Source organism: Syzygium oleosum, unplaced genomic scaffold, assembly GCF_021117445.2.
Source record: "Syzygium oleosum isolate NSW1041296 unplaced genomic scaffold, Sole_v2.1 Sole_v2.01, whole genome shotgun sequence".
Lineage (NCBI taxonomy): Eukaryota > Viridiplantae > Streptophyta > Magnoliopsida > Myrtales > Myrtaceae > Syzygium > Syzygium oleosum.
In genome coordinates, this window is record NW_026607485.1 from 5,728,020 (window position 1) to 5,754,920 (window position 26,901).

Genomic DNA, 26,901 nt, shown 5'->3' on the forward strand with positions numbered 1-26,901 from the left:
AGAATATTGCAAGGTAATTTGACTGTGACAAAGTCAACAATGCACAGTATACACTCCATTCTTTTCCAATGTACAGCCAAACAGTAGTTGTAGTCTTGTGATTTTTAGCATCTAATGCATGATATAAGGTTCATCAGCCATTTCGCAGATGATTCTGATATAATTTTTTTTCAATAATCTAATTGCAGTAATTGTGAGTCTCCACTATCTGGGAACGAATGGAAAAAAAACATCAGCTTCCTATATAATAAATCTATCAAAATTAGGACAAGCACATGGTAACATCGTCACGCATATCAGAAATAAAGATGTCCACATTGAATGATTCTTAAAAATGTATCAGCACTAGGCTCCAAGGTCATAGACTACGATTAAGAAAAGAAATGGCTCCTCTCATATCTAAGCACGAAAATTGGTTCTTCCTGATGTTGGTTCTGGAGATGTGGCCCTCCACTTCCAAGAGACCAACAGCCTCAATTTTCTCTTCCAAGACTTGCAGACATTTAAGACCATTAGTCTATAAGAATTCCGAGCAGAACAAAATACCGATGCACTGCTATTCATTTGATGTGTTAAAATAAATATGAAGTGCCAATACTCCGTCATTATTTCAAGTTTAGCTCGATGTTCAAATTGCATTTGCACAATTGAATTTTTTTTAGTACTTAGCCTCCATGATTCTTTGATTACGATTTGATCACCTTATGTGATTCAAGGATCCTTTTGTTTTCAACTTCATCTTCTGATAGGGTGTAACGCGGCAAGGTGATAATAATTCAAGGAGTGATATATAGGAATAATGATCATCTCTCCAACCCCAATGCACACTATTAGATCCTATAGATTACAACCGAGGCTCCAACCCTTAAGTCTGTTCTCTGTTCGGCAATTTTTGGCGTCAAGAACTGAACTAAATCACCGTAATTTTTAAGTAACTAAGGCATAAAAGGCTGGGATCCTGCTTCTTCGATTCAGTTGCTCTTCGCTACTTCTCCAGTTGCTAAATGAGCCACAATTTCCTGCACAGAAACATGGTTCCGTCATTTTTGTTAGGAGCTAACCATCTCAATCAGAAAACCAGCTCAAACGGTCAGTCTGAGATGTTTGTACTTCTTGGTGTTCACGTCAATGTTTAAATGCATAGTAAATGTATCAAAATCAAGGGAAAAGAACGGGTTTTGTGAATTAGCATAAACATCATCCACGTCAAGGCATATGTCTGCGATCCTGGACGCGTAATCTCAGCAGTTAAATTGGCAGAGATCTATTCGAGTACCTCGTTAGGAGCCGAGTCATTTTCCTTCTCCCTCAATTCCTCTGCCTTTTCCAGTCCAGTTGCATTCTTCTCTTCCGCCAACACTTGACCGTACTCGCCCTCCTTGACCAGTTCATGCCGTGGAGAGCTGTACTCGGAGGAGAGCCCCTCGGACAAGATCCCTTCCAGTGCTTCCTCGTCTCTTCTCGGAGAGAAGTAATGATCCGGCGAGTCGCGGGATATGAATCTCCCTGGCTCTGCCTCTTCCTCTTCAGCTACCGTTTCCGTCTCCGGCTCTAGCTCCCGCTCCAACTCGATCTCCCTTTCTTCCTCCACGTGCTTCTCTTCCTCTCTGTCTTCATCCTCGGCCTTTGTTTCTTCTTCTTTGCTCTCTTCTTCCCGTTCGGGCTCGGGATGTTCCGTTGCGTCCTTAACATCAGCTGCAGTTCCTGTGTCCTGGCTCACCGCATTATCGATTTCTTGTTGCACAAGTAATGCCGCATCATTCCCAATTGCTTCCATCTGAGGGACGTTCTGTTCCACTTGTTTGCTCTTCTCGGGATTGGCGCTCGAACTCCTGCTTTTGGTAATGGTGTTTCCGGTGGCGACATCATGCTTCGACTTCCCGCAACCCATTTTCGTCAGGAAGAATGTCAATCGAGAGGAATTAGATTGGAGGATTGATTCTCTGTCCCTCTATGCATCAGATTGTAATGAAGTTTCGGCTTTTGTTTTCTTCGTCTGTTGCAGTTTTGATTTTGCTTGAGCGGTTTATTTCCGCGGTGGACAAAAGGAAGGAGTTTTTTTCTGTTGTGGATTGAGGGTGGAGAAGAGAGTTGCAGCTCAAGCTAAAAAGGGGAGCATTTCCCTTGAATCTAGAAAACGACAGTTCGTTTCTTATTACCGGTGTTTTGTTTTTTTCCCCAACCCAACCTTATTGTGAAATGAAAAACTTACTTTACAGTTGACATTGAAAAGACCAAATTGTCCTTTTGCGAAAACATTTTTTGGTCTCTAGCTCCACATCTGAGTGATTTAATTTTTATGGGCGTAAGAATTTAGGACCTGAGGATAGACATTGTTGGAGAGAAAATCACATTTTCTTTTTTATAATAGGAACACGACGCTAATTAATATGGAAGTGCAAAGTGGTCTTCAAAGGTAAAGTCGTATATGTATTTGGTGTTTTAAAATTAGAGGTATGTAATAAGTCATTGGATAAAAAGTAAGATGCGTTTATTATATTTACGCGATATCGATCGACCTCATGAACCAAAATTCATAGTGCCGTCAAAAAATGAAATTGTTTGCACTTAATCTCGTAGGAAATTGAACTTGTACAGTATTCCAAATCCACGTGCAATTCTTTTCCTGAACCACTAAATCGAAATGGACCTAGAGTAAGCATGCTAGAAAGCTAAATATCATCTTTTTCATGAAGATGAATTGTAATAATGTCAGTAAATGAATAATCAAGATATTATTAATTAATCCCACAAAATGCTTTACTTCCCAGATGCAATTTGAATTTCTCTCAACTTGCCATAATTTAATTAATATATTTTTTGGCTAAATAATAAGCATTTTCTAAACATTTATCCTCCCTACATATATTAAACTAAATCTTCTCCCATTTGAGAGTGTGTCATTTGCAAAAAGTTTTCGATTGTTCCGCACCATAAGCGGCCGTGGACGCCGCCACAGGAGAACATCACCGCATTCCTTCTTCCTCCTCCCTCCGCCTCGTAAAAACCTGAACAAGCCAAAGAGAAAAACCTCGCTCAGCACACACAACACGACCACCTCGTTGATTCGATCGCGTCGAAGCCATGCACGCCGCCGCGAGAGCTCGCGGGCTCCACCGCATTCTCAAGCCTCCGGTTCATCTCGGCTTGGCCGGATTCATCCCCCCGAACGACTGCCAAGTTGTGGAATGCGCTCAGATTTGAGCGCGGGCATGTCGAAACCGCGGCTCCTCCTTCTCCTCCTCCGCTGCTCGGTCCCTCGGTTTCGCAGGTAGCACGCGCTTCTCGTCCGGCAGAGGAATTTCGACGGTGGATTGTGGATGCCCGAGTGATGGTTCTTTGTTAGTGTGGGGGGGCTTTTTTTAGGTTGAGTTTGATGATGTCTAGATATGAGGGGGTGGAGAATTTGATGATTGATGAAGAAGGCTGAATGACTCATTCGAGGGATGTGTGCGCCTGGTGTAGTCAAGTCGAAACGGAGGGATGATTATGCTGTGAGGATTGTGCTTGTTAATTGAAATGTCATATTTTTTAATTGTTTTCATTGTGTTTGCTTCGTATATATGATATCGGAGACGTGACTGTGTAATGGAATCGATCATGTCGAATTGTTTCGTCGAGTCGAGTTGCTTCGTGTTCTTGAATGTCAGTTCTGGGTTGAATTAGTTTGTTTCCTTGTTGGTACAAGAGGGAGCTGCATTTCTCTTGGCAGTGCAGGGTTTTGATGTGATGTCGTTGGAATTCACAGGGCCGGTTCATGGCAATAGATTGCCTGCAGCCCCTTATTCAATAATTTTGCATTTACCGTATTCTTCCGAAGCAAGTGCTGAAAAGGAGGAACCCCCCACAGGTTTTTCCTTTTTCTCCGTCTAATATGTGGCTTGACAAATTGTATAGTTCTTTCTCTGATATTTGGTTCTTGTTATATTATGTAGAGGCCGTGAAGGAGATGTATGATAAAATTATTGAATCCGTTAATACAAAAAGAACAATGGCTCCAAACGCATGAACGTGGTCGATGATTGAAAATTGCAAGAACGGAGAGGATATTAAGCTTCTCTTTGATGTCTTGCAGAACCTACGCAGATTTGTCAGTTGACTTCTTGCTCCATTTGAGAAGTAAAGTTTTAATTATTGAATAGTTGATAAATTAACCTGTTTTTTTTTTCATTGCAGAGATTGTCAAATCTTCAAATTCATGAGAATTTTAACTGCAACCTTTGTCGGGAAGTCACAAAAGCATGCGTGCGTGCTAGGGCTCTTGACTTTGGTAAGCTTTATCTACACAAGTTGTGTGCCAAGTTCAAAAATTTTGTATTTTGCTTATATCTTTACCTGATTCCTTTCCTGCATTTAATTGTTGCTACTTGTAGACCCCATTAGCACAATCATTTTGTTGTATGTTGTCTGTTCTCAAATGATCTTTTTACCTCTGGCCTGTCAGGCTTCAAGAACAAATTCAGTCGCTTATGAGAACTTTTGACCACCCCACTGGTAGCAAGTTGTGCTTTTGTTTTTTGTTTTTCCTTGCTGCATCAATTATGTAAACCAGAATTTTGTTTACGCAGATGCAACACATCTGTTAAGCAAGCGGATGGAAATTACACGACACATATAACATATCCAAGAAATAGTTTTTCATATGTGAATGTGTGAAACCACATTCAATTCAATTACATATAAAATTGTTAAATGTGTATAAACGTGTCTTGTGTGAGTAACACGTTAACTTGCTCAACATGCTTCAATGTGTTTAAACGGTCAAAGGGCCTATCATGACATCTTTTATTTTTCATGTACAAACTTGTTAACTCGTTTATTACTCGGACATTATTAAGCTCAAACCAACTGTATCAAACACTTATTCTGTAAATGGGTCTTTCCGCACATTGCTGGCTCTCTAAGACTTTGATTTCTTGCATGACACCTCCACTTCAAGTAATTGTATTCATTGTTGAAACTTAGCAAAGAGCATTCACTTTGTGCATATGTGTTTTTATGAACTGATAGCTTCAGTAGTTATCAGTTCGAGCTGGTTCTAGTAGTTAAGCTCTTCATGATTTTTAAGCAAAATAAATCAAATCAAACTGTAGTTCCATAGTATTTTGACCACAAACAAAAAAACTGTAGTTCCATAGTATAACTCATTGCAGCAATTAATTGTTACTGGGAGCACATGATATAATTAGAATCTATATTAATTGCAGCAATCCTTATATAGGCTAAGAATTTGAATTGCATGGTGCCTTAGTCCGTCATGATAGAAACTAAGGGTTGACAAAATTGTAGGTAAGAAGGCCTTATGGAAGCATAATGTCTATGGATTGACCCCTACAATTGGCTCTGCAAACCATTTATATGTAATGATGACATGTATCTACATCAAGTGATTATTTTTTTTCCATTTGTTTTATTTACATATTTCTTCTGCTAACTTATGGTATTGAAATGCAGCAATATGCTAAAGAGCACAAAGATGCTACCCTCATGCAGGAAGTTATGAAGCTTTTGAAGACGAATAACTTGCCATTGCAACACAGCACAGCCAATATTGTTTTCAGGTTCACTTCCGTGCTGTTTATCCTGCTTTCATGCTGTTTATCCTGAGAAGGATGTTATTATCATGTAGTACGCCATTAAAGCACTTAAATATTGTATGAAATATACTACTTAGTTATCAAGCAATTTATCCATTTTATAAGTGTTTTTTATATATGATTTAATCGACTTATTTTTAATTAAATCATTTTGTCTGCATTGCTACTCTCAATCTTATAGTTTACTCATGTTATTTGACATCCTTTTTTTCCATGGAAAAATTTTGCAGCATTTGTTATGATACAGACAATTGAGGGTTGCTCACAAAGTATTTGAAGAGATTTGTCAAGGATGGGGTGAAATTGCATAGAGCTGCATTTGACATCTGGATGGAGTTTGCTGCAAAAGTAGGTGAGAAACACTTGCTCTGTCTCCCTTTGATGCTCTCTAGCCCTTGTCCCTTGTCCCTCAGCAATTTCTATTTTCTTTTTCTTCCCACAAATAGTTTTCTCATCTAGGTCCTGCCACTTACTACAAAAGACAGGATGTGCTAGAATATATTCTTCTGTACAATGATTTCTTTCTCTCCCTAAACATAAAGGTAGAAATAAGAAATAAAAAGAATTTTCACAACACTGTGTCTTTCAACGTCTTTGTTTCTTTATTTGTTCTGAGATTTTGCTTCTTTATCCTATATAGTGGTTTCACGGAAATTACGTTTTTTAGGAGACGTTGAATCTATATGGAAAATTGAGAAGTTAAGATCTGAGTCCATGAAGCAGCACACCGTGGGCAGTGGGTTCTCATGTGCGAAGGTAGTTTGCAAACACAGACTGTTGAAATCACAAATATCAGACCCTGAAAGCACTTGGTCTTCTTGCATGCGAAAATCTGATTATGGGAAAACAGTAAAGTTGCAATAGATATCAGTACAAAGTTCTTGGTAAACCAGCTGAGAGGTCTATGGCCAAAAAAAGTGAGAGTTCATGCTTGAATAAACCAAATTTTGGCTCACACCCTAGGACATGAAGCACCCATGGGCATGATAATATTCATTGTCAACACACAAAGGATATATGACTACTTTTCTCTATTTGGAAGCATTTATTGTGGCTTTTAGCACTCCGGTGTAAGATTAAAATTTAACTGAATGTCATTTACTTGTTTTGTGGTGAACTAAATGGTTTTATATCCAATGTTTTGTGCAGGGATTTCTACTTGAGGGAAAACCTGAGGAGGCTGCTACAGCGATTCATGTCTTGAATCAGGTGCTTCACTTCTCAGAGCATCTATAGCTATTTTAATATGCTCACCATCTCAAAGTTTTTACAACCTCGCATTTTCTTCGCTCATGTAGGCATTGGCTGCTACTCTCAAAGCCAATATCCCGTCCATGGTTAGTTCCTTATTAAACACAGGCTTGGAGGTGAAAGTGAATATGGAAGAACTAACCACCGAAGGCGCCCTTTGTTAAAGTATGACAGAATTGGAGATTGAATGCACTAGCTGCAGATCTGTCTCCTATGTGGGCCATTAAGGTTGCCATATTAGTTTCAGCCAATTCCGCTGAGAAGCAAGACAAGTGCAGTAATCACGTCTCGAGCAACCAAGGTCCCCGAACCATTTGAAGTTCTGCTCCTTCTTGATTTGAATGTTATCATTCCTGTACTTTCAGATAATGATTATTTTCTTTCCCCAAAAAGTAAGTGTATCTGAGAGAATAGGTGCATCATCAACAATTGAATTCTGGGAACAATCCTCAGATGACTAGTTTTTGCAGAGAGGATCTTTTGGCTCACGCATTTTAGATGGACCAAATTGCCGTTCAGAGACGACAATAGATAAGGTGTTCCTTTCATTTTCAATCTGATTTTGCAGCCTATTCTATTATATTTATGACAGAATTTCGCTGTCCAAAATTAAGAGTGCATTTAATCCCGACTCATTCGATGATGGCATACAGCGACCGCCGTCGCCTCTTGATTTTATCAGATTGAACTGTCCAATCGTGGTGCCAAAGATACAGAACCTACATACATCACTTGTTAGTAATGGGTAGTCAGTAGCAAGCTCTGATTCACAAGTTCCACTTCCACGTTTAGAGGAGTTGTCATTAGTTTATTCTGTTTCCTCTGTCCATCTTCAAATCCTGTTGGTGCATATAGTGGTCAACGAAAAAATAAAAACAATGCTTTCCGTCTCTGCCCATTCATTACACAACAATTTTACCTCAGAATAATATATGTCGAGGGTACAATGAATATTTTGAGGGAGGACACCAAATTCAAGTTTTTGGCTTTACGTAAGTATAGAAAGTTATGGACATCCTCCTAAAATAACTAAATTAACTTTGATAAAGTTGAAAGGTGGGAACATTTTTAAAGAAAATTAAGATTGCATCACTTCTTAATATTAAACTGAAAGCTTATATTCTCCGCGATACAGTTGAATGTTCGGGACATTTTTAATAGCAAGTGGAAAGGTCAAGATTCTCTAGAATATTAGGCTAATGAGATCCGAAAAACTCACTTTTTCCAAAAGTGATTTTTTTATAAAGAAAATGAGGACTATCCAGATTTTCACGCTTGTATAGTATTTATTTTCATAAATCTATATATTCACTTGCTAAATGTTAATTTGAGATTTGGTCATGTCAATTAATATATCAATTGTAGCATACTAATTAACATTACTCATAAATAACCAGGACTATTTGTCAAACTTCAAATGATGGAGAGCAAGTGCTTATTGAGTAATAATGCACATTTTTTTTAACAAAATTGAAAAAAAAATCCATAATTGTTAGCATAAAACTATTTCGTGGGGACCTCAGCCGTCGACGAAACTGCTCCAGAGAATGCGAGGGAAAATCTTGTTAAAAGTAATGTGATAATGGAAAGGTATAAAGCAATAAGGCAAATAAAAAGAAGATGGGGTCATGCTAATGTGGAAAAGAAGAAGAGCCACTAATGCTTTAGCATGCCTTGTGCTGACCGCAAGATTTTAGTCGAAAGGAGCGCACAAGGATAATAAAAAAAAAAACATATGGAGGATGCATTTCGGTGGCAAGAAAAAGTTCATAACTCCTCCTTCCTGTTTTGCCCCTTATTTTCCTTTTGTGCGAGGAATTTCTTTCATAATCAAATTCATGAAAAATCATCATTGAGATCTTAAATTAGCGTTGCCATCTTCACTTTTTTGTTCAGACTACAATCACTCCTAAAAAAAAATGGCCCTAGGCCAGTGCCCGGGCATTGGCATGGCCCCTTATTGCTAACGGGCCTGGTCTGGTACGGCCCCTCATGGGCTCGGGCCCAAGAGGGCCGGTCTGTGCTGGTTCTGGGCCGGCATGGCCCAGTTACCATTCTTTAGTGTAGGGATTTTGTTAATGCACATATTAGGAAAAGTAGAATGCTGAAGTTCAAGTCTGTTGCGAACCTTGTTCAAAGCCAAAGAGATGTAATGCACTGAATATGATGAGTCAAATTCAGATTTTGAGGGAGAAAGAAAATTTCAACGTGCAATTGCTGGTGTAGTAAAAATACTGATAAGTTATGGTCTTGGTAATGAACCAAGAATATGTGATGCAACGTAAGAAAATTAACGAAGAAACGAAAAAAGATGTCCTAGAATTTGGAGTAGAATTAAGAATGTTAATTTTTTTTTTTTGGCGAGAGAAGAATGTTAGTTCAATGCAATATCTACTAGTATAAAAACGTATGTTTTTGTTCAAGTATTTATTATCATAAATAGATTGAGTGATCAGAAGTATTATTCCTCAAAGCTTATAAAAGTATCAAAAACTCGCTCAACAACAACACGACCTTCATATGGCCCAAAAAAAAAAAACAGCATGACCTTCAGGCTCGAGAACTCGTCGACTCGTGATTCGATGGCGTCGAACCCATGCACGCCGTCTCGAGAGCTCACAGACTCTACTGCATTTTCAAGCCTCCGATTCATCTCAGCTTCAGTTGGATTCGTCTCTCCTTATGACAACCAAGTCGTGGAATTTAAGAATCACGGCTCCTTCTCCTCTAGTGCTCAGCCCCTTGGTTTCGCAGGTAGCGTGCTTGTTGTCTGTTAGGCTTTTCTTTTTGCTGCTGCGGAATTTCGACGTAGATTGTAGATGCTAGAGCGATGGTTCTTTGTTAGTAGGGGGCTTTAAGTCTGAATATCTCATTTGAGGGATGTGTACCTGGTGCGGTCAAGTTGAAGCAGAGAGTATATATAATAGATCAGGAACGATTATGTTGTCAGGAAATTTGCTTGTGAATAGGGATGTCATATTTATATAGTTGTCGTTGTGTTTGCTTCGTATATTTGATGTTGAAGACACGATTGTCAAATCTTCGAATTCATGGGAATTTAAAACTGCGACCCTATGTCGGGCAGTCACAAAAGCACGTGTGCGTGCAAGGGCTCTTGCAACTTTGGGAAGCTTTACCGACACAATATTTGTGCCAAGTTCAACAATTTTGTATCTTGCTAATATCTTTACCTGATTTCTCTTCTGCATTCGATTGTTGGTACTTGTTAACCTTATGATCAAGGCAATCATTTTATTGTATTATTTCTGTTTTTTAATGATCTTATTACCTAAAGCCTACCATGCTCGGAGAACGTATTGAGTTGCTTACGAGAACTTTTGACTACCCAACTGGCAGCAAGTTGTGCTTGTGTGTCATATTCTTGTTGTGTCGAATGTTATGTAAACCAAAATTGTGTCCAACAAAGATACGACACATCTATTAAGCACATGGATGAAAGTAACAGGACACATATAACATGTTCAAGAAAGAGGTTTTCATATATAATTTTATGAAACCACATTTAATTTAAAGTACATATAACATTGTTAAATGTGTATAAACGGTCTTTTGGGAGTAACATGTTAAATTGCTCGACATGCTTCAATGCGTTTAAATTGGTGAAAAGTGTCAATCATGACAACTCTATTTTCCATGTGCATACTTGCTCACTTTGGGCAAAATGTGTTTTTACGGACTGATAGCTTCAGTAGTTATCCGTTCGAGCTAATTCTAGTAATAAGGCTCTTCATTATTTCCAAGCAAAATAAATCAAAAATAAGCTGCACTTCCATAGTATGTCTCATGTCAGGAGATTACAACAATCAATTGTCACTGGGAGCACATAATATAATAAGTATTTATATCTCTTAATCCTTATTTTGCCTAAGAATTTAAATTACCATGACGCATTTAAAGCGCGAATGATAACCATTCTGTTTCCTCGTTTTTCTATTTTTTTTTTCTCGAAAACAGGTTTGGCATAGAAATCCGTTTGGTAAAATAATTTCATTTTTCTATTTTTGGGATAAATTTTTAGCCCAGAAATAGGTTTGTAACAGAAATAAGAAGTTAAAATTTTTTACTTTTCTATTTTTGGAATAGAAACAGAAATAATAATTATTTTTTATTACTCGCCCTCGCCATCTGCCGCCTCTACCCGCCATCCGCCCCGTCCGCCAGCCGTCTGTCGCCGTTCGCCGGGAACAAAAATTTAAGAACAACCTATCAAACGAATTTCTATTCTAGAAACAGAAATTTTGTATCATTATCAAATGCTACTTTTGCTAAAAAACTCATATGGAAAATAGAAATAGAAAAAATCTAGTCAGAAATAAGGTTGAAAAAGAGAAATTTTATCATTCGCGCCCTTAGTTGTCCTTAATGATAGAAACTAAGGGTTGACAAAATTGTAGTTAAGAAGGCCCTTGAGGAAGCATAATGTCTATGGTTTGACCCGTACAATTGGCTCTACAAACCATATATCGGTAATGATGATATGTACTTATATGAAGTGATTTTCTTTCGTTTTATTTTATTTACACATTTCTTTTCTTAACTTGGTGTATTGAAATGCAGCATTATGCTAAAGAGCACAAAGATGCTACCCTCGCGCAGGAAGTTATGAAGCTCTTGAAAAAGAATAACTTGCCATTGCAACCCAGCACGGCCGATACTGTTTTCAGGTTCACTTTCATGCTGATTAACCTGATTGCATGCTGTTTTTTTCTGAAAAGGATGTCATTATCATGGAGTACACCACTAAAGCACTCAACTGTTAACTATGTGAAAAATACTACTCAGTTATCAAGCAATTTATCCAATTTATAAGTGTCTTCTCATAAATGAACAAAATCAAGTTGTTCTTGTTTTTATCATTTTGTCTACATTGCTACTCTCAATTTATTGGTTTACTCATGTTATTTGACATCCTTTTTTTTTATAGTAATTTTTTTGAAGCATTTGTTATGATCCAGACATTTGGGGTTTCTCACAAAGTAGTTGAAGAGATTTGTCAAGGATGGGGTGAAATTGCATAAAGCTGCATTTGACATCTAGACGTAGTTTGCTACCTAATCAGGTAAAAAATTCAGAGTCTCCCTTTGCCGCTCTCACGCCCTTGTCCCTCAGCAAATTTTTACTTTCGTTTCCTCCCAGAAATAGTTTGCTCATCCAGGTCCCGCCACCTATTAGAGAAGGACGGGATGTGCTAGATATATTCTTCTGCCTAATCAAATAGACAAAAGGTAGAAATTCAAAGAATTGTCGTTGTGTTGTGTCTTTCAACGCATTGTTTCTTTTCCTATTCTGAGATCATGCTTCTTTATCCTATTAAGTGATTTGAAGAAAATTTACCCTTCTTAGGAGACATTTTTTTTTTTTGATCGGTCTTACTCTATCTCTCTCTCACTATATGCACTCTCAGACTTTTGAATAAACAAACATTTAAGAGACAATTGAATCTCTATGGAAAATTGAGAAGCTAAAGATCTGAGTCCATGAAGCAACGCACACCATCGGAAGTGGGTTCTCGTGTGTGAAGGCAGTTTACAAACATACACACCATTGAAATAATGGATATCGGACCTGGTCATTCATTATGCCAAGTCATTATGAAAAAGTAGCACACAACTCCATTGCTAGTTGTGACGTGACTTTACTTGAGTCAAAGTATAGTTGGACCTTTTTGATGTTTCGATTTTTAAGGCCCCAACTCTCGAAACATAAGATGAGATTTTTCCAAAAGGATGTCCATGTTTGAATAAGTCTATGTTGTTTTTTGGGCCATCGACATTTGAATAAGTCTTGGGAGGGAACATCCTTTGATTAAATTGCATATCGACTCCTCTTGGATCTCTAGCGCAAAAAAAGAAAAAGAAAAGAAAATTAATATCATAATCAATACTACATGTGAGCTCGAAATAATGCAAGAAAGAGTCATTCTTAAAATGTAAAGGCAACCATATCAGCAGCGTCAATAGCGGCATCTTGCTGATCCAATAATTCCTGGGATCTTCGACTGCTTCTTCAACTTCTGCATTCCACGAAGCCCGGCCATTCTCATGCTTCGCTAACTTCTGTTTCGCCATTATCTTCCTGCAGAATGAATGGGGGGAAAAAGAACACAAGAATTAATAAATAGCGGCGACGCTTCCTATCCTCAACTGAATCACATACTCACAAGTATGGAACCACAACATTTCAGACGCATGGAAGCACTTGCCAACGTAAGAAGCCATGCTTACGTAGAGACAGAAACAGAGCAAGAAGATGGACGAGCTCTGTTCGCCATTGTTTCCCGCTTTTGTATATGGGTGCGAGGTGATCAATGAAGCGCTTTAATCACAAAGGAAATGTCAAAATAAAAAAGGGGGAAAACCCCCCAAGTCATCAGAGTTTCAAATACGCCGGTAAAGCGGAGGATCAATAATATAGCAAGCGCCAATCTGCAGAACCGAATGGAAGCAACAGAATCGCAAGCGAGCGACCAGTGGAACGGCAGCAACTTGGCTCGGAGTGTTTGTCTTGACTCAATCATCCTCCATCGAAATCTGACCGTCATTCTAAAACTTCTTCGAAAACTCGGTATTCAAACACGAAGCACCCATCCATCCACTTCCTAGTGCAAAACACCAGAGGTACCTATAACCGCACCGACCCCACTGACCCTAGCAAGCAAACGAGAGATCCGGCACCAAAATTACAACTAACACAGTAAAAAAACGGTGCAAGAAAACAATCGAACCGTCACTGCTTGTTCTAGAGAGAGAGAGAGAGGCCGAATTGGACTCCGAAGTGACGATTCCGAATTGAAAAGGGGAGGAGGAGAGAGTCGGAGGGGGTCGTTCGATCAGAGATGGTGTCCGAAAATGGAGGAAGCAGAGGAGGGTTTGCTTTTTTTCGTATTTTAGTTTTAAATACCCTTCCGCTTTTATTATTATTGTTATTGTTATTATTATTTGAGCGGTTATTTTTATTTCGGTTTTGGTTCATGCGAGTGGGTGCCAAAATTTCCCACCAGTCACAGCGGGGGAAATGTAATTTCTTTCCCGCCACGGGAATTGAAGCCAGCGTCAGCTCACACGCGAGATGGACCCACGGCTCGAGGATCGGGGGTGGTCTGACTTGGCCTCACCGCCTGCGTCTTGATTGAATTCGAGCAATATGGTCAAATATGGAAATCGATCTCTCTATCTTATATGGGAACAGGTCATGGTCGAGGGTGATGGTTGTTTGGACAAACCTGATTGCCGCAAGTAGGGCGAGAGGTAATTGCGATTCGCATTCATGGCATCAGTTACTGCTCTGATTCTCTGATCAAGAGTTTCGATTGTGAGAAGGTGCGAATAGACGGGCTTTGGGATTGAGCACGTCGGCTTTGAGCTTGGACAGTGAGATTTGTATTGTGAATTTAGGCGGATTAGGTGTTTCAGGGTTGGGGGGCAATCATAGACTGTGTCGTGGAGCTATAGTGCCAGATTTAATGGGGCAAACTATAGGTATATGATCCCTCTGGTGTACAATTGAATGTTTTCAGAGTATATAACAGACGGGCATCGAGTTGTATTTGGTCACTGAGTTTGGATCAATGCTACGCCTGGAATATTGTCCGATTGATTGAATTTCCTTATTTTTGTTAGATCCAAATCTCATTTTCTTGTTTCAGAAAAATAATTTCAAAAACAATAAAATCTTAGTCATAATCAACACTACATGTGAGCTCGAAATAATGCAAGAAAGAGACATTCTTAAAATGTAAAGGCACCACCATATCGGCATCAATGGCGGCATTTTGCTGATCCAATATGTCCTGAATCTTCTGCTTCTTCAACTTCTGCATTTCACGGAGCCTGGCCTTCTCACGCTTGCTAACTTCCGTTTCTCCATTATCTTCCTGCAGAATGAATGGGGAAAAAGAACACAAAAATAAATAAATAGCGGCAACGCTTCTGATCCTCACTGGGTCATTCTTACAAGTATCTAACAATATTTCAGACGTATGGACGCACCTTGCCAACTTAAGTAGTGTTTGTAAAGACAGAAACAAAGCAAGATAGACGAGCTATGGTTGCCATTGTTTCCCACTTTGTAAATGGTGAGGCGATTGATGAAGCTTTAATCACAAAGAAATGTTAAAATAAAAGGGGAAAACCCCAGTCATCAGTTTCAAAGAAACATGAACAGTTGCAGCCCTGCTCGAGTCCTCTAGCCATGGAGATGCAAAACCAACCCAATAGGAAAAAGAAAGGTAAATAAACAGAAATTCCTCTCAAAGAAGGCGTAATTTTTGGCATGCACGATATTAAAATTGAACACCATGCCTACACTACGAGCAAGAGAAACTCCTAACTTCCACTCTTCTTCATCCAACTGAGAGTAACACCAGAAAATAGTACACCCCGAAAGAAGAGCAAGAAATAAGTTCACCTCGAAGATGCTTCGACTCTTGTGCTAAGTAAACCTTACAGAACATGTATTTATACGTATATACTTGTGCATTGTTAGACTTCATTCTGCGCAATACGCTAGTAAAGCGGAGGATCAATACAGCAAGCGCCAATCTGCAGAAACGAATGCAGTAAAAGAATCACGAGAGACCAGTAGAACAGCAACTCGTCTCTCAGAGTGTCCTAACTCAACATCCTCGATCGAAATCCAACGCTCATTCTAAAAACTTCTTCAAAAACTCGCATTCAAACACGAAGCAGACATCCACTTCCCGAAGCAAAACGCCAGAGGGACCTAATACCGCACCGACCCCCGCAAACCCTAGCAAGCAAACGAAAAGATCCGGCACCAAAATTCCGGCAGAAACCACGCAGGCAAACAACCGAACCTCGTCGTCATCCTCCTCCTCCTCGGCCTCGCCATTCTCGTCGGCCGCGCCGGCGGCAGGAGCGGCGTCGTCGTCGTCCTCGTCGGCGGAGCTGGCCGAGCGGGCGACGGCCTCGAGCTCCTCCTCGTCCTCCTCGTCGACCGGCTCGTTGAGCTGCTGCTGCTGCTGCGGCTCCCCCTCCTCGGAGCCGTCGGACAGGGCCTCGTCGGACGACGCCGGCTGCTTCGAGGGCCTCGCCATGGCGGCTGTCGTCGGCGCTGGAGACCTGCTCCCCGGCGGAGATCGGCGGATCGGTCGGTCGATCGATCGAGTTCGTCGCCGCTCGTTCTAGAGATGGAGAGAGTGCGTGAGAGGCCGAATCGGAATCGGAAGTGGGGATCCGAAATTAAAAAGGGAGGAGGAGGAGGAGGAGGAGGAGGAGGGGAGGAGGAGGAGACGGTGTCCGAAAATGGAGGAAGCGAGGAGGGGGAGGAGGGTTTGCGATTTTTCGTATTTTTGTTTTAATAGTTTTTCCGCTTTTGTCATTATTTTTATTATTATTATTCTTTTCGGGGTGGTTTTCTTCTTTTTTATTGTTTCGGTCGTCGTGTTGTTTTTCTTTTTCTTTTTTCATTTTCGTGTAATGCGAATGGGTGCGAAAATTTCCCGCCAGTCTTGTTTTCGTTTCCCGCCGCGGGAAGTGAAGCCAGCGCCGGCTCGCGTGCGGGATGTGGACCCGCGCGGCTCGAAGATCAGGGCGGTGGTCGGACTTGGCCTTGCCGCCCAAGCCGTGATGGGTCGCGATTTTTTTTTAATAAACAAAATACAAAGAAGTAGTTACCACTACTACTACCCGATGCAGTATGTGCAATTTAATTCATCACTAGTCGATCTATTCATATGAATATATGTCTATTGTTATAAATCTCATCGACATATTGTAAGTTTGAAAGTCTTTCTCGTTGAGGTAATAAATGTAACTTAGAAGTTCGTTTCGGATATGACTCGAATTTATGAGCTCACGAAAGACTATGCGACCCCTTTATGATTGGGTCACCATGTTTGAAGGTGGGCTGCGAATTTTCTTCATAAAGTGAATGTGAAGTGTATGAGGCTGATGAAAAAAAAAAGGATTTGGTGTATAAATTAGTTTCGTACTTATAAAGTTTGAGCTAAGTCAATTGAGCAATCGATTTATCTATACTACATATGAAGGAAATGATTTGAAGATTAGTCTCTACAAAATTGATCATTTTGCTCCGCAATAATTTTTCTCAAATCTCACTTTTTTCTTCAAGCTTCATTTGATTTGTGATGAATTATTTGAAAAATGATTTTTTTTAAAATTATTATTTGTATTGCTTACAAAAATAAATTAATGGAAAATATTATCATTATCCACGAAAATATTTAAGCATTAATTATCGTCGATAACAAAAATATTTTCGATTAAGCAATTATCCGAGTAATATAAATGATTATTTTTAAGAAATTATTTTTCAAATCATTCGTTTTTCTTATAAACAAATAGTCTTATAACTTCCACTTATTTTGTGAATTAATTTCACTGTAGTTTTATAAATATTCCACTACCGATATAAACTTGCAAGAGCCACCGAATATGGCACGACCACGCATTATGTTCTTATTTATATAATTAGTCCGAGTTGAATGTGAAATAAATACAAAATAAAAATTTCATTCACACTCTTTGCCTTCTTAATATGTACATTCGTGACTTTTTGTCTGAGTTTACAAACTCATTTTATTGATCGAAATTCTAATTCTACAAATTTGAAATGAGAAACAATCATTCCAGTCAACCGAATTGGGATGCCCGAGATTTGGCATGTCTCATGAAAGGAGTAACGTGAAGCTCAGAATTATGGGTGTATGAACTATTCCAAGGGGATTGGTCTATGATCGATTCAGTAAAAAAGAAATAGTCATTTTTAGTTGGACCAAAAGACTTCTTCATTTTGTGAAATTAATCATCAATTTCTTTTAGAAGGAAATGAAATTATGTTTATGTTCAGGTAGCAAATACCTCATGCTTGCAAGAGTCTATCCATCGCATATAGACTTTTAGTACATTGTAGCATAACCGTCGAGGTGATGTCGGGACCTAAAAGATGGAATGGAATGATACATAGAAAAGTAAATCCCTTAGGAATTACAGCCCAATGGATTGTTCAAAGGGAAGTAGACTGCTCAAGAATTTCAAATTTCATTTATGTAGTAATTCATAATCGAACAAAGAATTCAAAAAATCTAAATAAAATGAAAATAAGAATGAATCAATGAAACTTTGCTTGGTTCTTCACTGCTTACTCGAGGAAGGAGTAGATTTTTGGAAGTTTTTCGAAAATTTGAAAGAGAAAACCCCCTTCTTTATTTGGTGTAATTACTTGAGCCGGACGAAAGGAAACTTTCATGTCCGATTTTGAAAGGGGGAGATATTCTTTTTATATGTAAAGTATACAATCCCGATGTTCGTACAAGTCGTATATTCAATCGAGCAATTGTAAGACAACAAAGTCATGATTTTTAAGGCAGCGATAGGTTCCAAACGTAATCATGTTATATATAGTTTGTTTATTTTAGACAAAAACTTCTCGACTCAAAATTCTATAAGTAGATTTGTTTTCAAAAATAGAAACTATTGTATCTAGTTCGACATAAGTACACCAAGAATATTCAAGTATCGATACGCAATAGTAAGTTGCATCCTCGAACTTTGTTCCATGATTCATGATTAAGCTCCACCCGCTAGTCACTCGAGTTTAATTACATTCTTCTCAATTTTGAATAAGTCGAGTTATTAGATCGATCGGATCTTGAATTCGAAAACATTTGATGGAAGTAGCACTTACATTTTCATAAACCTCCACGAATATTAACACCAATTTTACGTGCATCTTTTGGAATTCTACTTTGAACCAAGCCGAGTCAAAGTGCTGATGTGGAGGCATCAGAGGAATTCTAATTTTTTATTATATTTTTATTTTTTTCTTTGTTCTTTTTCTTTCTCTTTTCTATCTTCTTCTCCGGCCGGTCGTCGGTCACGGCGGCAGCCGAGGAAGAAGGAAAAAAAAGAAAAAGAAAAAAATTAAAAATTTATTAAAAGTAGTGTAAGGACGAAAATCTTTTTTATACCAAACAATGGAAAATATTTTCCGAAACTTTTTCAGTTTTCAGTCGAACACCGAAAAATTGTATCATTTTCTAGACTTTTTTAGATTTCAATCGAACACCGGAAAATTATATCATTTTCTAGGAAAATGGCTTCCTGGAAAACATTTTCTAGAAACGCAATATTTTCCACGAAACAAACGATGTCTTACTCTTCGCAATAATTTTTCTCGAATCTCACTTTTTTCTTAAATCTTCGTTTGATTTGCGATGAATGATTTAGAATATATTTTCCTAAAAATTATCGCTTGTATCGCTTATAAAAATAATTGAACAAAAAATATTATCATTATCCATGAAAATATTTAAACGTTAATTTTCGTCAATAACAAAAACATTTTCAATTAAATAATTATTTCAAGTAAAATAAATAATATTTTAAAGAAATTATTTTTCAAATCATTTTTTCTGAAAAACAAATGTAGGCTTGTAACATCTGCTTTTTTTGTGAATTAATTTCACTGTAGTTTTATAAATATTCCACTACCAATATAAACTTGCAAGAGCCACCGGATATGGCACGTACCACGCATTACTTTCTTATTTACATTATTAGTGAGCTAAATGTGAAATAAAAAAAATAAATTTATTCACACTCTTTGCCTTCTTAAAATGTAAATTCCTGACTTTTCGTCCGATGTTTTTTTGTTTTAGTCAAAGGAAAATATTGCTTAAAAGGATACATGAAAAGTACGAAAACTTCATGATAAAGAAACCCATAATATTGTCACACAAAGCCAAAACAAGAAAATAAAGAGGATCAATGGAGCGTCGACAGAATTAAATACACACTTGTTCCGCAAGATTGGATCTGTCAAGCAAAATAATCAGCAACCGATAGCTAGATGTCGTATCTTCGCCGGTAATGAGCACAAACCGAAAATTTCTTCTCCAATAATTACAACATTACCAGTTGACGGCGCGCACCTAGATTCAGCTTTCTTTACACCATCATTGCACGGAGATAACCAAAACAAGTTCAACAAACACATATCTAACGCCTGGAAGAGCAAATTTTCGTGGTTCATTGAGACGCCAAACTCTTGTGATCCCATTGAAGCCGGAGAGAGAACCTATATACGAATAGAGCAGAGGGGTATCGAATTTCCAAAAGCATATTTATTAAACTCCCAAACCTATATCGAGAGATGATAGCTCCTAAATCTAGAACTAGATTGGGAAAGTTCAAACTCTCACATTTGGAACCAAATCGGAAGAAGAGAGCTCTCGGATTTAAATTGGGAAAGAAGAAAAATAAGAAAAGAACAATAAAACACAATTTAAATCAACGGTAGATGGGGAGGGTGAGACTAGCTCAAACCCTCGTCCCATGACTAAAGGTTGAAGGAGACAATGAAAGAAGAGAGAGGGAGAGAAAAAGACTTTTCGACTCCTACAAATTTGCTTTTGATGATCATATATTTTGTCCGAGGTTACAAACTCATTTTATTTAATATTAGTATTTAATCCCAATGTTCGTACAAGTCACATATTCAATCGAGCAATTATAAAACGACAAAGTCGTGATTTTTAAGGAGCGATCGGTTCCAAATGTATCCACATTATAAATAGTTTATATATTTTAGACAAAACGGCTCGACTCAGGATTCTATAAGCAGGCTTGTTTTTGAGAACATAAACTACAGTATTTAGTTCAACATAAGTACACCGACATCATTCAAGTATCGATACGCGATAGCAAGTCGCATCCTCGAACGTTGTTCCATGATTCACGATTAAGCTCCACTTGTCAGATACTCGAATTTAATTACATTTTTCTCAATTTTGAATAAGTCAAGTTATTAGATCGATCGGAGCTTGGATTCGAAATTTTTTTACAGAAGTAGTGCTCGCATTTTCATGTAATTTTAGTGTATTTTTTGGAATTCTACTTTGAACCAAGCCGAGTCAAAGTGCTGATGTGGAGGCATCATGGGAAGCTCCAAAACACGGAAGATAGAAACCCCACATTTGTCCGTAAGGCACGCCTCATCCTCTCGGGGCTTTAAAATACAACGGAGAAGAAAATCGCCGCGCAGTCTTTCCCAACGTCCCGATTTCAGCCGAACTTCCTTCACTGCCCTCGCGCGAGCGACGAAATCACCGAATCTGACGCCGAATATGCCCCGGCTGCAGAAGAAGACCTCGAGGGCAAATCAGGAAAGATCCGTAAGTCCGTCGTCCCCCTCATTTCCTTTGCCCCCGAGTCGCCGTAGCTTTCAATCGCCATAAAAGCGTCCACGGACCCGCGAGACCAGAATCGAGATTGAATTCGATCTCTCTCTCTCTCTCTCTCTCTCTTTCCATATCGACGGGCGATCGCGCCGTTCGATTGCGCGCAAAGCGTTTTGCGTACATGAAAGGTAACAGAGATTTGAGTTTTTGGCTGGTGTGGTTTCGTGTTTCGTCTCGAGGACGATGTTCGATCCCGGTTTTTCTCTTGCAGGAAATGGAGCGGAACGGGTCGTGGTTGAGGCCGGTGGTAGTTCTGACGTGCTTGGTTGCCGCGAGCGGGGCAAGAGGTAATCGCAATTCGCGTTCGTGGCATCGGTTAACTGCTGCTCTGATCCTCTGACTCGATTCGGATTTGGGAGTTTTGATTGTGATGAGGTGGGATTGGACGAGGCTCTGGTATTGAGTAGGTCGGTTTCGAGCTTGGACAGTGAGATTTGTATCGTGAATTTGGGCGGATTAGGCGTTTCAGGGGAAATCGTAGACTGTGTCGTGGAGCTGTAGTGCCTGATTGAATGGGGCAAACTATAGCTGTATGATGCCCTCTGGTGTACAATTGGATGTTTTTGGAGCATATAACCGACGGGCGTTGTGTTGTGTTTGGTTTGTTTTGTTGAGTAATGGACTGTTTGCCTGTAGGTTTTTGTGGAGTAGCTTTATTGGAAAGTGACGCGCTATGTTGTTCACATATTCCCCTTTCTTTGCATTGCACTGTGTACATAGTGCTTTCGGTTCACGAAGAAGGACAGTGGAAATATACTGAAATATTGTCTTGAGTTGATGTTTCCTTGAAGTGTTCCCCTCTCTTGATTTGTTGAAATAGCTTGCAAGAGACATAAGAAATTTGCTTCATTGCTTGTAATTGAATGAGCTTGTGACCGCATTATCAATCTGAAATTTTCTCAACCGGTAAATGCAGAACTTGGAGTGAGGTCCAAGGCTCATAAAGCTATTTACAATCACACTCTTGCCACGATATTGGTGGAGTATGCATCTGCCGTAAGTGGTCTTTAAGAAAAGTTTCACATTTACCTAGAGCTTGTTGTTGTTACTCATTAGGTTTCCCCATTTCAATACAATAAAATTGTAATTTAATGCAAAGCTTTTTATTTCAGGTTTACATGTCAGATTTGACAGAACTTTTTAGTTGGACATGTCCTAGATGTGATGGAAAGACCAAGGTAATTTGACTACTTATTAATATGACATTGTTGCTAAGGTCTTGTGAAGAATGGATCCTTAGTACTAGATAGCCAATTCTTGAGATGACATTTTGTGGGCATATGCTGCACTGTTATATGAGCTTCTGAACTGGTTGATAATGTGTTTTGATCTGAAAGCAGGGGTTTGAAGTTATCGAACTGATAGTTGACGTTCAGCACTGCTTACAGGTATATAATTTGTTTTACAGTGCCCACCAATTTGCGATGCTTGTGATGCCTCTATGTTTGAATTGCATCTAATTGTTTGTCTCTATTTCTAAACCACCTGTAGGCATATGTTGGGGTCGCCAAGGACCTTAATGCTGTGGTTATAGCTTTCAGAGGTACTCAAGAACATAGGTATGCATGCATGTTAACTTTAGCAATTCTTCCCCTTAAATTGACATGCAAAGGACTTGATGAAAATTTAAGCTAAGAAGAGCAGCCTCGGTGAATGTGTACACGAGGCAAATGGGTCTGCTGTCCATATGAAGGGAAAAAGGGTGAATCATGTAACTTTCGTGTAATTTTAGATGGAGTCATGAGGAGATTACGTACTTCACTAATTTTCTTCAGTGAAAATTTCTCTCACGTGTCTTTATCTTTCGAGCTTTTCAGTTAGTGATTACTTCTATTTGTGTCTACAGCATACAGAATTGGGTTGAAGATCTCTATTGGAAACAGCATGACATAAACTACCCTGGCATGCCTGGTGCCATGGTGAGTTCTAGAGATGATAAGCCTCTTGCAACTTGTGGATACTTCTGATTTGGATTAAGTTACAGTCTTACTCTATTAATCGTTGCTTAGGTTCATCGTGGATTTTATTATGCTTATCACAATACGACAATTCGACCTGGTATTTTGGATGCTGTTATAAGAGCCAAGGATCTATATGGAGACATCAACGTCATGGTGACAGGGCATTCTATGGGAGGGGCTATGGCATCCTTTTGTGGACTTGATCTTGTGGTAAGATAAATTGAAAAATTGTTATGGCTGGGACTTGTGAATTTCATTGGTTTCTTTTCTATCGTGTTCTTCAAACTATTCAGTTTTGGTTTGTTGAGAGTTATCTGGATTTCTCTGCCAACTCTACCTTGAAGAGTCTAGGCTCTTTATGTGGATCTTGAACTTTCTATGGCTCTCATATGTATATTTACAATTCTTCATACATAGCATCTTCTTTTCTTACGTTTTTGGTAAATCAACTCACAGAACATAAGCAGAATGGGGTGCAAACAGCACTTTACGTGAACCACCAATGATTGAAGTATCTAGTTGTGTGAATTGAGTCGTACATGTTAAGCTTTGGAGCTTCGAGTTGGTTGAATACTTAAATGTAGTGGGTAAAGACATCGACTATCCATTACAAAGTTTACTTGCTGGAAACTTTATGGGATCGTTGATATGTTTATGGTCCAGACATATAACTTTTTTAAGGCACTTGAAGCTCAAATTTTATGTCATGTAATCTTAAAGTGCCAATGCAGTTTAAGATAGATTATATATCGATCCTAAATTTGTGTTTTATGCGCTGTTTCTGTCTGTCTCTGTCTAATCAAATGAAGCAGCTTCTCTTCAATTGGACTACTGGACCAGATATTTTGTAGGCTGGAGCCAATTCTAAGGTGTCTAAATTATTCTTTTCGTCTCAGCTTTATTAAATAGAGTGGTCCAGTGTACTTTTCCAGGCACCTGTTGCAGAACTGGTACCAGAAATGGTACCCACCCCAAATTTCGTTTTCCATGGATTCTCTCTCCATGACAAGTGGTCATTTTTTGAGAGTCAAACTTTCATGTGGACTCTGATAGGATCATAGGTTGCATAAACTTTAGAGTATACCATTTCTCAAAGTATTAGTAGCAAGTATAACATCTTGTCCTAACACAAATGATTTAAAAGTTTACTTTTTTTGATTTCTTGCTGAAAATTGTTCTTAGTCGATTGTGACAGCATGCCCATGTGTCGTGGCCCTTTTTTTGATTTAGGGGGTGTTTGGTTCAGCTTTGGGAAGGGGCTTTCGGTGGGGAAATGCTGAATCGTTTGGCAAGCATTCCCAACGGGCTTTCGGCCGGAAGTCAGCATTTGCCAAATGCTAAATCCAATTTTTTTCCCCCAAATTACCCTCACTTATTCTGGCTTATTCCGGTTTTGCCCCTCTTATTACTATTCATCTTTTGCGTGAGGGTGGCCGGCGAGGGAGGGTGGCTGACACCGGATTGGGCCAGCAAGGTTGCACAACCCAGGCCGGCGGTGCCTGGGTGGTCGCGCGACCCTCGTTGAGGGTCGCCCAGCCTTGGGCGACGGCTGGCGGTGGCAGATCTGGCTCACCAGGGGTTGCCTGACCTTGGGCAACAGCTGCCGGCGCCAGATCTAGCTCGCCGGCGGCCATAGCCCTTCACCGGCTCCGGCAAAGGGTAGGGTACGTTTTTTTTTTTAATGAAAAAGAAAATTCCCAACACTACTTGGGCCAAAGTAGCTTCACAAAGGATGTTTTACCAAATGCCGTTTTAGTTTCTCCTTTGCTATTTATGTCAGTAAGTTTTGGAGTTCAAGGGGCATTTTCACCATGAACCTGGAATTTTTTTGTTTATGTCATTAGCAGGATGTGACTCATGCCACCAACATCCAATTGCTTCTTGTGGCAGCATTTAAATGCGCCTCGTTTGTAAATTCACCACCAATCCCACTATTTCATATTATTAACACCTTTTCTTGGGGGTGGGGGTGGGGTTGGTTTTATTGTGGGTGTGGGGTTTGGTGTTGGGAAAATTATGGATGGGATCTTGAAAGAGTAACGCTAGACCTTCAGCCTTCATGGAGAGAAAGGGCTGTTCTATTGTTCACCATTGTATGTGAAATGCGATATATGATTATTGGTGCATAGTGTTTCTCTTTTGGTCCTGAAAGGGTCATTGATGTATTAACATTCAAGTTATTTGGCTGTCTAATATGTGTGCTGAAGCGGTTTTTTTAAGACCAGCACATTCACTTGATTTACTTGTATAAATGGGGAACACTTTATTTTCAGGTCAATCATGAAGCACGGAATGTTCAGGTTTTAACATTTGGACAACCTCGTATTGGCAATGCAGTGTTTGCGTCTTACTACAGTGACCGCGTGCCAAATACGATACGTATTACTAATGGACATGATATTGTGCCTCATTTGCCTCCGTACTATTCTCGGTTCCCACAGAAGACTTACCATCACTTCCCTAGAGAGGTAAGGCTTTGATCATATAAATTACGGGGAATTGTGGCTGACTGAATTTGACGTTTGCTTTGCATTTCTTTCAACCTATCTTCCTGGTGAAGTCTCATTTATTCCAACAATGTATTTACTCTCTTTTTTCAACGTATGAAATATAACTGTCTTGTTTTTATCTTCTTAGCAAAGCAGGATAGTTTGTAGTACTCTTGACTTTTCAGAAATGTTTGAGTAACTCTCATTCCTGCACGAGCCATCATTAGTTTTTTCATACCAATTCCAAAGTTTAAGACGCATCATAGTGTCTGCTATATACTCTTTCTCTCTCTTCGATGGCTGATAAGCTAGTCTTAACCGCTCTCTCTCTCTCTCTCTCTCTCTCTCTCTCTCTCTGTGATGGCTGTCTTAACCTAGTCTTAGGCGTCTGAGGCTCTGTGCAATTATACGCATTTTCATTATTGTATGTCAACATCCACTAATGCTTATAATTATTGGCGACTAGCTCAATGACAGCTACGGATAAACATATTGATGTGAGATAATGTGAAAATGATCTGATTCCACCAGCTTCTGTGGTGACTAATCATAATCTTTTCTATGTCAGTGTTCACATGTAATTAGAATGTTCCCTTTGTTGTAGGTATGGCTATATAATATAGGATTTGGTAGTCTGGTTTATCAGGTTGAGAAAGTTTGTGATAGCTCTGGAGAAGATCCATCATGCAGCAGGTAATGATGTTGTTTCAGTCGTAGCTACTTGTTCTAGCAATTTGTTTGTGGATTTGTCATGCTAGACGCAACAAGTCGTGTGACAGACCAGCTTGTTCTAGAGAATGTTGGTCCTTTGTTGCCCGGAATATATGTGGACAACTGATGAGAGTGCGTCTCTGCAGATCGGTAACTGGTAACAGCCTTACGGACCATTTAGTTTACTATGGTGTGGGATTAATGGCTGAGACATGGGGATCGTGCAAAATCGTCATGGACGCACGATTGAAGGAATATGGAGGTGAAGATGTCAAAGGAAATCTTATTGTTTCCAGGAATCTTTCTGCTTCTGCATTGAGGCTACCTTCAGACTCTGATGCCAAGAGCAACTTTAGTTAAAATGCTCGTGGGTCAACACCTTTTTCCTCAAAGATCATCAGTGACCGCTGTGATGACGGTTATGAAATGCATTCCATCGATCTGTTGTCCATATCCATCACAAGCATAAGAGCTCTACTCAAATTCACTCTGAATGTAAATAGCACAAAGTTGAATGTGTCATCCTTGTAAATACAACTCCGTGACCTTACCTTTTGCTATAGGGACATTGTCACAATAGACTTCTTGGCACAAGTACTTCAACTCTTTCCTGGCAGGGGGTTATGATCAAGCCATCTTGGAAATCGATG

General features: G+C 39.2%; 3 protein-coding genes and 2 pseudogenes across 10 annotated transcripts in view; 2 read left to right on the forward strand and 3 right to left on the reverse strand.

Annotated features, from left to right (window-relative positions):
* LOC115694232 (disease resistance protein RPV1-like) overlaps positions 1–26,901 on the reverse strand; it is a 133,364-nt gene that overhangs the window by 96,961 nt on the left and 9,502 nt on the right. The gene's annotated exons all lie outside the window — the stretch shown is intronic.
* LOC115694231 (uncharacterized) lies at positions 972–2,033 on the reverse strand (annotated as a pseudogene).
* LOC115694238 (uncharacterized) overlaps positions 2,931–26,901 on the forward strand; it is a 79,098-nt pseudogene continuing 55,127 nt past the window's right edge.
* On the reverse strand, positions 12,766–16,090 carry LOC115665996 (ISWI chromatin-remodeling complex ATPase CHR17-like). Of its 2 annotated transcripts, none has more exons than XM_056316975.1 (2): positions 15,685–16,088; positions 12,766–12,944 (listed from the first exon to the last, which is right to left on the reverse strand). In XM_056316975.1, exons 1-2 carry the CDS (start codon positions 15,922–15,924, stop codon positions 12,909–12,911), a joined length of 276 nt encoding a protein of 91 aa, XP_056172950.1. In that variant the 5' UTR covers positions 15,925–16,088; the 3' UTR covers positions 12,766–12,908. The 2 variants fall into 2 exon arrangements, with proteins under 2 accessions (XP_056172950.1, XP_030443660.2); XM_030587800.2 differs by lacking the exon at positions 12,766–12,944 and adding an exon at positions 14,478–14,742 and having other exon boundaries at positions 15,685–16,090.
* LOC115662199 (lipase-like) lies at positions 21,074–26,794 on the forward strand. 2 transcript variants are annotated; one of them, XM_056316970.1, is made up of 11 exons: positions 21,074–21,218; positions 21,302–21,377; positions 22,007–22,086; positions 22,203–22,268; positions 22,431–22,478; positions 22,582–22,649; positions 22,937–23,009; positions 23,100–23,261; positions 25,325–25,519; positions 26,145–26,233; positions 26,398–26,794. In XM_056316970.1, exons 2-11 carry the CDS (start codon positions 21,305–21,307, stop codon positions 26,609–26,611), a joined length of 1,068 nt encoding a protein of 355 aa, XP_056172945.1. In that variant the 5' UTR covers positions 21,074–21,218; positions 21,302–21,304; the 3' UTR covers positions 26,612–26,794. The 2 variants fall into 2 exon arrangements, with proteins under 2 accessions (XP_056172945.1, XP_056172947.1); XM_056316972.1 differs by lacking the exons at positions 21,074–21,218; positions 21,302–21,377 and adding an exon at positions 21,450–21,497.